The 12,613-nt window shown below is 40.9% G+C and overlaps 1 protein-coding gene across 4 annotated transcripts in view; it reads left to right on the top strand.

Annotated features, from left to right (window-relative positions):
- ltbp1 (latent transforming growth factor beta binding protein 1) overlaps window positions 1-12,613 on the top strand; it is a 139,096-nt gene that overhangs the window by 58,349 nt on the left and 68,134 nt on the right. For all 4 annotated transcript variants that reach the window (XM_041948233.1, XM_041948234.1, XM_041948235.1 and 1 more), the window contains exon 5: window positions 7,630-7,797. In XM_041948233.1, the coding sequence (XP_041804167.1) occupies window positions 7,630-7,797 (168 nt within the window). The remainder of the gene's footprint in view (window positions 1-7,629; window positions 7,798-12,613) is intronic.

Here is a 12,613-nt window from a genome sequence, read left to right on the forward strand (position 1 = left end):
CAGGTGTGTTGCCAGGTGTTGGGGAGTACAACTCCATATGGGAAAAAAGTTGTATAAAGCCTTTTGTGGCTCCAGTGGGAGCTGTGTGTAGTCTGATAAATGACCAGCCTCAGCTGAAAATGTAGGACACATTTTCAAACACTATCAGTTGAAGAAAAATGTCGGGGTGTGGGGTTGGGAAGAAGCAAGCCTACCGGACCTCCGTAGCCAGCTCCTTATTTTTATCTCTACTAGAATAACACACCCAGGACCAACTGCTGCCAGTCAAATTGTATTGTGGGTAATGTAGGCGTCTGGTTCTGACGAGGAAGAAGAATACATGGAATCAAAAACGTCGATATTTCCGGTTCCAGCACATTGATTTTGATCCTTTTTTAACTGTCCATCGTGACAGTTATACAAGTGCAATGTAGTGGAGCACTATTAAGAAGCTATGATTCTGTGTGCATTGCAATGCGTTTTCCTGCCTCAAAAAATAACTGTTGCTTTACTGAAATATGACCACATAATCAGCAAACATGGAAGAATAACAAATAACATTTGGATTTCATTTTATAATTAATTATCCATAGTTTTGTCAAGTCAAACTTGTTTATAGCGAGAAATCCTGACAATCCAGGGAAAAGTGTCAGATACTCCCCGGAAGTAATCATTTCAAAATCACTCATATACACATACCACACACATTCACAAAATACACATCACATCTGCTCTAATGCTGCGAGGATGTGGGGAGAATGTGGAGATTGCAGTGGGCAGTAACAGGATTTGTTCAAATTGCAGCTCGAGCTGTAATGACATAAAGACTTAAGCATTGCCTGCTGCTTGGGGCTGTCGAAAATGAATTATTAGTCTCATTTTCTGAAGGCAATTTCAGACAACAGCAGGGAGTTTGAACGGTAGGCTGGAGAAGAAGGGATAAACTAACTGTGTCACCTGGGGGAGAACCCCTCAATTTGCTGAAACAACAAGTGCCTGGATGGATATGAATGGGGAAGGCTGTCTATAGCGGAGCCCCTGAATACCTGTTATCTACACCTCATTCAAGTCTCTCTGCCACTCAACAGCCCTGCCACAGAGGACACATTATCTCCTAGTTACAGTTTAAAGTAGGACCCAGTGCTAAATGGCTGCTGACACACAAAAGCATGGCTAGACCACTGTCAGAGACCCAGAGGCTGACTTTCTATTTATTACTTCCCTGTGTGTTATACGTATTTAGAGACAGAAGCCTAATACACCATATTTCCCCACACCTTCAGCTATGTGAGGCTTGGGCTCCTATGACAGGTCCTATTGGCTTGTGGTATTGACATTTTTATGAGACACTTTTCATTTATGAGCTGCCCAAACCATTTAGAGAAAGTTTTAGCTTTTTAGACCAAATATGGCTTGTAGTCAAACTCTTATACATCTGACAGATCAACAACAGCTATAATTCACCAGCTCTTGGTTGGTTATTGTGGCTTGTCATAAATTCAAGGCTGAACTCCAACGTCACACTTGCCAGTATGCATCTATGAATAAGTCAATATTTTTCAGAGAATCTGTAGACTGCACGAGTGGCTGCGCCTCTGGCCGCAGCCAGACACACCGGAATGGGGATATTAATGGGGAGGCCAGCGCACAAAACAGTGTTGATGCTTGGCTTTGCAGCCTTGCAGACTGAAGCAGACCTAGACCCAGTTTCAAAATAACCTCTTCTGCTCAGTTTAATTTCACCTTGCAGTTTGTAAATGCCAGAGAAATGGCCAGACATCAAAGGTAGAGAGAAAAATGGGACACAGGCACATACACAGAGGGGAAAAGGCAGCCACCAAAATTTCACAAGCTTTCGTATTCAGTACATTTGTGGGGAAACTAGAGAGAAATAACTGCTTTTAGCTATGGCTTCCAAACACTTGTCTCATTTCAGGGCTTGTCATATTTGAAGTTCATGTCCTACCAGATGGCGAACATAGATGGTCTGAGGGTTCACATATTGAACCAGTGCTCCTCTCTAAACGAGTAACCACAGGATTCACCGTAGTGTCAACATACTAGAAGCCCCTGCCACTGGCCTCACAAACACCTTAACCAACTTAAACAAGCAGTGTTGACATTCTGTGGAGTAGAGCTGACAAATACTGTGCTATAGATCTAATTGCAATTTTCCTGACCAATAGTGTGATTTTGATTTCAATTGCAACTGTTGCCTATAAATGACACGTTATTGGTTGTCTACATAGTGTCAGCAAAGTTCCAGTTTCCACTCGATAAGGATCAGATGAAACGATTACTTTATGAAGCCGACACTATTTCTTCCAGGTCGTCATTTTTCAATCAATGAAAGAAGAGTCAACTTAGGTTATCTGTAGTAAAATATACAGTGTAGAGGAATGGGGTTCAATAACATTGTATAGAATCTGAATGTGAGCGCCAAACACGCTAATCAAATCCAAACTCTTTCAAATCTCTTATTGAATCCATGTAGGTTCAGTTTCAACGTTAGTTAGCAACGAAAGTGTAGCCTACTAACTTATTTTTCAAGCTAGTGGCATGCAGTCAGTGCTACACTCTGTGAAAGCAGCAGACGTGTTTGCTCTTCTAAAACAGGAAGCCCGCAGCCTTTCTGTCAGCCCTGTCCCACACGAGAGACAGCCTGTCAGCAACTAGCTTTGGTGCCACATCTGGGAAAGTTATTCCCTGTCTCCCCTCAACTCTCCCTCACCGCCAAAACACCCTCAGACAAATGTTAGTAGTCTCTGCCCTGACTGAGGGGTTGGACAGAGAGGATCACCTCACTATCCCAAAAATGACCAAATGAGAATGCCATGATGGTGTGCAATCAGAAAGTGGATTTCTGGCGCAACTTCACCTTATTGTAGCTGTTCAACTTCATTCTAAGACCAACTCATTTCGGTTTGTGGCATTCATTGGGATCATCCAGAAGTCAGAAAATACCACTGTAAACACCACCACAGAGTGTAAAGCCTTAATTGAGAAGTCCTCACTCTTTGTCCATGGAAACAGATTGTTGAGATAAAAATCCTTTGGCTGGGCTTAATCACCTGTATGGCAGTAACCTTGATGTCGGCCACAAGCTGAAAAATGATGCTCTTTAAACAAAACAGATTTCCAAAAAGTTGGGATACTGTGTAAAATGTAAATAAAAATCATTGCAAGCAGGCTGTGTTTACAGACAACGGTTTACGAAGTGTTCCAGAGCCCGTGTAGTAACATCCTTTATATAACTGTGTTTCACAAAGAGATGAACCTCGCTTCATCCTCGCTTGTTAACCACTGAGCCTTTCCAGAATGCTCCATTCATACCCAATCATGATACTACCAATCAACCTGTTTACCTGTGGAATGATCCAAACTGTGTTTTTGGAGCCTTTCACAACTTTCCCAGTCTTGTTTGAAATGTGTTGCTGCATCAAAATCAGAAAAAGCAGATATTTCCAAAAATCAATGAAGTTGATGAGGTCAAACATTAAACATATTGTCTTTGTACTGTTTCTGTTTTATTTACGTTTTACGCTGCGTCCCAACTGTTTTGGAATTGGAGTTGAACCACACATGCAGTAGTACTCTACAACACGTAGAAACACACTCAGTTCTCCTTTAAGTGTTGGACAGAAAAGGTCTACTTCATGATACATTCTTGATAATCGTTTGTTCAATAAACTTCCCACAGTATACACAAAGTATATACTGTATAGACTGTATACACCTTCCAGTGAAAAGGCTAAACTCTATGTGAGTTAAATTACTCAGCTCTATATAAAATCCATTCAAATGCTTTTTGCCACAAAATCTAGCCAGCAAGAGGAAGGAACTTCTACTTGAGACCAGACAACACTCAAGAGCATTAAATTCTCTGCACGTAGTGAATGACCCTGAGTGTGGAAACTACCCTGAAATGCGTTCTTCATGAATCCTGACTTAGGTGTCTGTACTGCATGGACTTAACCTTTGAGTCCTCTGCACTTTTATTCCTCGACGTGGCTCACATAAACCCCTTGCTGTACAATGAAAACATCAGGAAGAATGAAATTACCCCACTGACTTGTGTATTTATGCTATGATTCCTCCCTGCTACACTCCCTCCAGCCTCTCTGCAGCCTGGATAAATCTCACCCTCAACATTTTCATCCTTTATCCTGCTCGACACAACCAAAGAAATCTGCCAGCAAGGTGTGCATTCTTACAGAGACATAGAGGTAAAGTCAGAGGAGGGAGGGAGGCTTCAGAGGATTTGGAAATGTTTTCTCATTGTTGTGGCTGTGGACCTACTGCTCAGAGCTATGTTAGGGTCGTTTTGACATGCTAGGATTGGTGTGATTGTTACGATTGTGTAGAATACGGAGCTGCTTGAAAGGCTATGAGAAAACAATACATTGCTTTACAATTTCTGTAAAGACAATTTCACATTCACATATTCCCCGATGAAGCACATATATTTGCCACATGCCAGCATCCATATGTAAACTGTGTGAACAGCCATGCAGACTCTGTCACTGTTTAGGTGATTGGATTTTATGGGAAATTCCCAGTGTGATGTCAAAGGGCCCTGACATACCAAGCTGGCATTAAAGCCAACAGGCACTGTTCAGCTATTTGTCTATATTGTCCTTATTTTTGGCATCTACCTTTTTATTTCTTCCACATGCAAAAGATTATGGACTTACTACGCCAGTGCCAAACAAAACATAGTCATGCTATTACACTTTTTATTACACATACTCAACTAAGGATGTCCTCACCAGAAAAGCAACGACAATGGTCAATGGGTCAAACACACAGAAAGACCAATGTTCTTTTATCTGACAAGTGACTTCTTGCGGCTGTTTGACTTATGACTGTTGTAGCCTGCTGTTTGGATTCGATAAACTACCAACATCCAAAGTTGGTTTGTTTACACCATGATCACAGTTTTTCATGGAGGAGTATTCCAGTGATTTAGTATAAACTAGATTCCAAAAAAGTTGGGACACCATGAAAAATGTAAATAAAACATATTGTGAAAATTTGCTGATCCTTTTAGACCTATATTCAGGTGTGCTGCCAACTTCTCTCGTGCTGAACTCATCTGGTCTGATCAGTCCACATTCCAAATTGTTTTTGGAAATCATGGATGTTGTGTCCTCTGGACTTAAGAGGAAAATGACCATCCAGATTGTTATAGCGTTCATAAGTTCATAAGCCAGCATCTGTGATGATATTGGAGTGTGTTAGTGCCCATGGCATAGTTAAGGTCCACATCTGTGTATTATGAAACGCAAAATACAACAGAGCCCCTGGACTGTTGTTGGAAGTTTCACTTTCAAAACCTCAGCAATTAATGTCCTCACTTCCTATCATTTAGTGAGTGTTGTTGAAAGTAAAGGTGATGACACAGTGCTAAACATGCCCCAGTTCCAACTTTTTTGTTTTCCCCTGCTGCTTCTCTGATGTCCACCCCCTCTCTCGCTCCTCTCCTGATTCAGTGAATTAAGAATTTATTCAAATCTAATTTTTGTTGAGTTTCATTTTGTTTTTGTCGCATTGGAATGAAGTGGCAATGATAAAATTACTGTTTTTGTGAACGTAGTCTGGTTGCTTTGGCAAGAGGAATTTAATGGCTGTTTCAGGTTAAACAAACACATCTCACTCTTTAACAAAAATGTATCTCTGTAGGGACCCTTTCCATAATGTTGTCAGACACTTAGAGCAATCTATTCCTGTCAGTGGCGTAAACAAACACTTTCAGCAGACGTACACTGACGGCACACCAACACCCGCAGGGATTAAATCGCAGCACGTTTTGTGGCTGCTCGCTGCAGTGGTTTAGCTCAATACTGGAAAAACTTAGGACACAAAAAACATGGGACAATAGTCTTCATAAGCAGAGGATGTGTGAGCGACACTCCTCCTGTTTGTCCATGACATTGAATTGCTTTTGTTGATTGAAAGTATATTGCAGGTCAAGCTGAAACGAGCACATAATTCAACGACATGGTGTTGTATTTGCTTATATTGTAATGTGTAGGCATGTGGATTGGTTGTCCCTCTTATGGAAGTATGTACGATGTGCAAAAATAAGTAATTAGTAATAGGAAAATATTAGCCAGTTTTACAGTTTTACCACAATGTGATGAAAACTGCATGTAATGAACTGTAAATAAGACTGACCTTTATCTAAGACAGCATCTTTCAACATTAATAACTTCAGTTCAGTAATTGTCTAATGTAGGCCTTCAACCCAATCTGTCAGTCAGTTTGTGAGTAAGCACTCTCCAGGTGTGTATTTTGGAACCTTTTATTAACATTTGATTGATGGATAATCCCTTTAAAGAAGCGAGAAACTCAGCACTCACTCTCCCCATCCAGAGTAACCTTGCCTCTCTCTTTTCCTTCCTATTTCTTTTTGGAAATAATCTTCCCACTAAAGGGAATTGGGCAAACCGTGTTTGGACTTCAGACCTTGGACGTCCATATATACGGCCCTGGCAGCCTTTCTGAAACCACCTTTCCATTGGCATTTGGTTGTAACCACTACATCATATTAGGTCCCTCTTAAATAGTTAATTTTTGCACCTATTAGTGAATGTTTAGGTAGCCCAGGGCGTCTTATCCCATGGTTTTTCCTGCCTCTCAGGTTTGTAAAACATTCCTCCGGCTGCTTGGCTTTACTCCATGCGTCTGCACTCTCTGGTGTGAACAGCTGACAGCCACAGACAAAGCACTGAGCACTGGAGACAGGGTTTTGGACCTAACATAGGGATGCCAAAAACTACCACACGGGGAAGAGATATTAAAAGATCGAGGCAAGTCAATCAAGTTGAAAGAACTGGAGGAAAAACCTACATTAACCTGAAGAGGTGTGTGTAAGATATTGTTGTACAGTACATAGAAAGATTAAACGTTCACTCATCTCTTCTTCCTGTCAGTTTGTACCGAGGGCTGGCTTTTGTGAGGGTGGGGAAGAACTCAGCCAACTGGCAGGCTAGTAAGTTTTTGTCTTCAACACCTTTAAAGGCTACTGCGACTACTTCCTGATCTCGGTGTGAATTCATACCATTACATTTTTTACAGCCTTTTTTCTTTATTTGAGGTGCTAAAGGTTCTGAGCATAGTTTGCTAAACCTCAATCATAAAAACCAAGAAGAAAGAAATAATGAGAACAAAATAAAAAAGCAAGAAAAGCAGGTACAGAGGCTGAAGGTGGCGTGCCCTCTGTTTTGGAATAAAGCTTGGTATGCTCATATGCCAATATCCACCTCTCAGAGACTTATAATGAAGAACTGGAAGACATCCCAGAGTTTTGTTTGCTGACTTCTCTCTCCCGGCTTTTTTTTTTTTTTCTTTATTCCTGCTCACGTTTCAGAGGCGCCACTGGATTTAGGAGCAGGGGAAGAGGAGGAGAAACAGATAGAGAGTGGTAGTTGGAAGGATATGAGCGCAGGGAGGAGACACATCACAAGTATTTCAAAATTGCAAATTACATAGTAGATTTTTTGTCATTTTGACTGGAGCCTCACCAGTAGATTGTGACGAGCTTGAACTTGAAAGTGAGTGAACTTTTTCCAATGGATCAAAGAATAACCAAAGATCGCCTGTTCTCCCTCCCCCTTCTCTTGGTTTGTGCCATGTTTTCGGCATCAGTGGGCAACCACACAGGAAGGATCAAGGTGGTCTTCACGCCAACAATCTGCAAAGTAACCTGCATAGGAGGCAGATGTCACAACAACTGCGAGCTGGGAAACACCACCACCATCATCAGTGAGAACGGCCATGCTACAGACACTCTGACAGCACCCAACTTCAGAGTAGGTGAGTGAGCATAAGTTTTGTTTTTTTGCTTGCTTGGATTTAGGACAAATCAGCACTGACAAACACACACTCACACACAAACACTGCACTCTATGGGTAGTACTTCTTACCCTTTGTGATATTAAGGAAAAAGTGTTTGTCGACATCAAAACCTTTTACTTAACTAGCAAAGCATTTCGATCAAATGAACAGCCTGCAGAATGGGCTGTTCTGATCTCTGTTGTACAGGATGGTGCACTGGTGTGAAGTTGTAGTTCAAGAAAGAAAGTGATATGTTGAAAACAATGTTTCCATTCTGCTTGTTTCTGTAAATACCAGGCAGCTCTGAGTGCGTCTTTTCGCCATTTGTTTTGGTTTGATGTCCAGATACTCTTACGTGCTCTCATCAACCATGATTCCAACTGCAGCTGTTTGTACCCAAAAAGCTTCAGGTTTAACTAGTGCTCATTTCTATGGTTTAATGGCAGTGTAGAATTGCAGCCACCGACTGTTTATCTCTAGGTACTTAATTTGTGATGGTAGTGGATGGAAACATGCATTTTCTTTTGCTGATTTTCTGTGAATTTGGGTGGAAACCTGGCTGATGTTAGAAATGTTGCACAAATAGAAAGTAAATTAGGTGAATTTCCATCACCTGGTTAGGGTTAGGGTTATCAAAAGATGTTGACGTAGGTTGAGTTGGCAAGTCAGGGTTCATGCTCAAGAAATATCATGCTGTTTGATAATGTGAGCCAAGGCAAATAAACAAAGGAGAAAAAAATGGTCCTAGAGTGGAGCCCTGCAGCAGCCCATACTGAGGTAAATCTTGAGAGGAGGTAAAGCCATCAACAGACAGCAAATTTTCTGTTCAGAAAATATGAAGGGAATCACTGAAGGGCAGTCTCTGACACACCAACCCATGTACTCAACCTTACTATAATAATACTGTGTTCCACTGTGTCAAACGAGAAGATCAAGCAGAACCAGCACTGAGCACTGAGTTAGCAATCAGCAATCAGTTTCATTAATTTCCTTAGAAATATGTAAATTGTCCAGCTAAGGGCAATTAATAAAAATAAATAAAATAGATAAGTCAGATAAAAAATTGGGGGATTTAAACTTCCATCAAATGTCCTCAATCTTTTCTAGAAAAAGGCTAAAAACCTTTCATAGTCTATGTCTGAGGCAATAGGGACATCAGGAGAACGAGGGGTTCCTAGACGAAATACGAACCTAGGCTTGTGCTGGTTGGTGTTATAAGCTCTGAAAAATATTTTGCTCTTGGTAAATGGACTGTGTTTATATAGCACTTTGCTAGTCTGATGACCACTCAAAGGTCTTTTTTACAACACGAGCCTGCATTGGGGGCAGCCGTGGCCTAGAGGTTGGAGAAGGCTTGCGATCGGAAGGTCGCCGGTTTGATTCCCCCACCGGACTGGCAGAAAAATTTGGGTGTGGTGGAGTATCCCCTCCCCCTCCATTAGCCAGCTGATGTGCCCTTGAGCAAGGCACTTAACCCCCCTATATGCTCTCCGGGCGCGTGATGCAGCAGCACACTGCTCCTGTGTGTTTCACTGCATGTTGCATGTGTGTGTTTCGAAACAGTGATGGGTGAAATGCAGAGAAGAATTTCCCAGTTTGGGATCAATGAAGTAAATTACATAAAAAAAAATAAATAAATAAAAATTCCCCCTTTTTCCCCCTTTCACACAATGGTAGCTAAGCCACCTGCTCATTACGAGCATTACCACAATCACACACCGATGCACAGCATCGGGAGCAATTTAGGGTTCATTATCTTGCCCGAGGATACTTCGACATGCCGAGGCCAGGGATCGAACCAGTGACCTTCTGATAGGTGCACAACCACTCTACCTCCTGTGCATCTTTAATGTCACTGATATAGGATTGTAGTAACATTTTCATATTCAGTTCAGCCTTCCTACACTCCCTTTTCATGTCACTGATTCTTTCAGTAATTCAAGGTGATGCAACAGATGCTTTGGATGTCAATGAAGCAGGTCACTAAATTATTAGTGTTTGAAACCAAATCTAAGGATTCACCGTACTTGACAAATAAAGAGCAAAATCTAGAGGCCATTAAAGATGTGTGTGCAAATTTTCCTCTTATTAGTGTTTCTCTTCACAAGAAACACAGTTAAAAAACAAGGCGTAGATGGTCAGAGATAAAAATGTCTCTTAAAACCAAAGATGAAAAGTCCAGACTCTAATTTAAAGGCCACTGTACGTCCACAATTAGGAGTAGTGGGTCTGTCACATGTTGACTGAAATCAAAAGTCTCCACAGAGTTTAAAACTTCAGTAGCAAAGCCGGAAATGTCATCAACATTTAAGTGACATTAAAGTCACCAGCAATCGAAACTTTGTCATGACAGAGAACAACTGAGGATAAAAACTTTGACAGTTCAGTCAAAAAGAGGGTATGTAATAGGTGCATGCAATAACATTGCACCCTTAGGATATCATGAAACAGCTTCTGTGCAATGGAGTGCATGACGTGGGTGTTCTTTAATGTGTTGCACAGACCTGACGAGCTGTGTCTGAACCTGCCTCAGTCCTTACAGGTCTGCGTCTCCGGCTATGACACATGCAGAAACATGAGAGGAGCAGAACAAGGTGAATTCTTGCCTGACTCAGCTGATCAAATTAGTATAACTTGAGCAACACCAGTTCAAACAGAAAAAAATACCAGACTGCTAACTCTGGATGACCTGGGGGGATGGTTTTCTTCTGTTTACTGGAGTGGATTTGTTGTGATGTCTGGGTTCACTCATGGCAGTTAAATACATTTTGCTTCAAGAACAACATTTGCAAACGTTGGCATGAGAATTTGAGCTAAGGACCAAAAGCCAAATGTCTTCACATTATGTCCAAGTGGACAAAACTGTTCTCTGGATGATTCAGCTTTATTTACTTTTCTCTGGCAGAATTAAATGGCAGTGATTTTGTGTGGTTTGCTATTGGTCCTGATACAGAATGGAGAATCTGTGCAGGCTATTCTTAGAGCAATCCAGTGATGATGTCTTTTATAGGAAAACCTGGGATTTTGGTCAGCTACAACATGGATGTATTATGGGAACTGGATCCTGTTGTTCCAAGATTCTCTGCAATAAGAGGTAGTCACTTGGCACATCTCAAACAAGACTTTGCAGCCGTGCTAGCAGGTCTGTGAGACTGTAGTTGGACACTGCTGTGCTTTGAGCTAAATGCTAACATCACCATGTTAATATGTTCACAATGACAGTATCAACATGCTGATGTGAAGAATGTGTCATGTTTAACATCTTCACTATTGTAGTTTATCGTGCTAGTTTGTTAACAATTTGTAATTAGCACTGACCACAAAGCATACCTGTGGCTGATGGGTATGTCATTAGTTTTGCAGGTATTTGGTCATAAACCAGAGTATTGGACAGATCTAAATTTTGACCCCAGGGTGGTGCTAGATGACACAGTAAGTCTTCAACAAAGTTGCAACATTTTTCTCTTGAAAGGTAATCCATCCAGTAGTCGTTGAGATATTTCATTTTGAGCCAAAGTGGTGGAGGACCAAGAGACTGACATTGCCATTCCAAGAATCATGCCACTAGTGTAGCTAAAAGCTTTTCATTTTTAAGTTTGCTGTTGTGTTGTACAGCATTGCATTGTAGCAAGAATGCTTTAAAGTATACCAAAATATGTAATGGTAATATGCATGCAGTAGACGTTAACACATTAAATGGTACAGAAGATGAAGTGGATCTAGCATGTACAGGGAGCCAGCATAATGAAGTGAAGAACTGGGCTAATATGATGATATTTTGTCACTTTTTTGGCTGATATGTAATAGCAGCAGTATTTTGTACAAGTTGTAGTTTGCAAATAGCCGATTTGGGAAAGCCAGAGAATATGGTCAAGCCTAGTTGGACAAATGCATGAGCGAGTGTTTCAGTAGCACGAATCTTGGCAAAGTCTTGGTAATATTGTTGATATGTTCATCAAAGGAGAGATTTGGATCAAATTGAATGCCCAGATTTCTATAATGAGGGCCATGGAATCGTGGAACAAGCTTTGTTTTATTGCACCAACTGTATACAACATCTGCATGCACAGCGCTTTTGAAGGACATATCAAATATATCCATTCATCATTATATCATATATATTCATACATGATATGTACAGTATATATCGTATATATTATATCAGGACCTGTAGCTATACCCACCTCATACAGTACATCCATGGGCTGTGTTCTCACAGCAGACTTCAAATCAATTTTCTTCATTGGGTTTTTAATAAATGTAGATAAACGTGAATCAAAGACCCAATGTTAGGTGAGCTATAGGTCATCTGAAGAAATTATTGACCAGAGTCTGAGTCAGTCAGAATATTTTTTAATTTGCACGTTTATTTCAGAAATAGCATTATCCTCTTGTATTATACATCCTCTTGTATGCTCTGTTAGTTAAGGGTTAATTTCTGTTGGTTGCGCTCTTTTCTTTTGCAGCTCTGCATTAGCAGAAGTTGAGCAGAACCAAAATGGAAAGTAAATCAGTAAGTGTCAAAAAATACATGAAGGGGAATCTGGCAGTTGATTTTTGCACTCTCATTTGCCACCCCCAGTGCTGTGGTGGCAGAGTGGAACTGAACACATTTACACCATCAGTGGAAGCCAACATGTTTGGCTATCAGCAGTCATCACGTCCAACAGATAAGTTCAGTCTTTCTGAATGTAGAAGTAATCCAGTCTCCTAGGACCAGTCTAAAAAAGGGTTGTGACACAGGCTTCGGATAAAAAATAAAACTGATTTACTGTTGCTGCTAATTAAACCCGGC

Source organism: Chelmon rostratus, chromosome 11 (genome assembly GCF_017976325.1).
Source record: "Chelmon rostratus isolate fCheRos1 chromosome 11, fCheRos1.pri, whole genome shotgun sequence".
NCBI classification, from domain to species: Eukaryota; Metazoa; Chordata; class Actinopteri; order Chaetodontiformes; family Chaetodontidae; genus Chelmon; species Chelmon rostratus.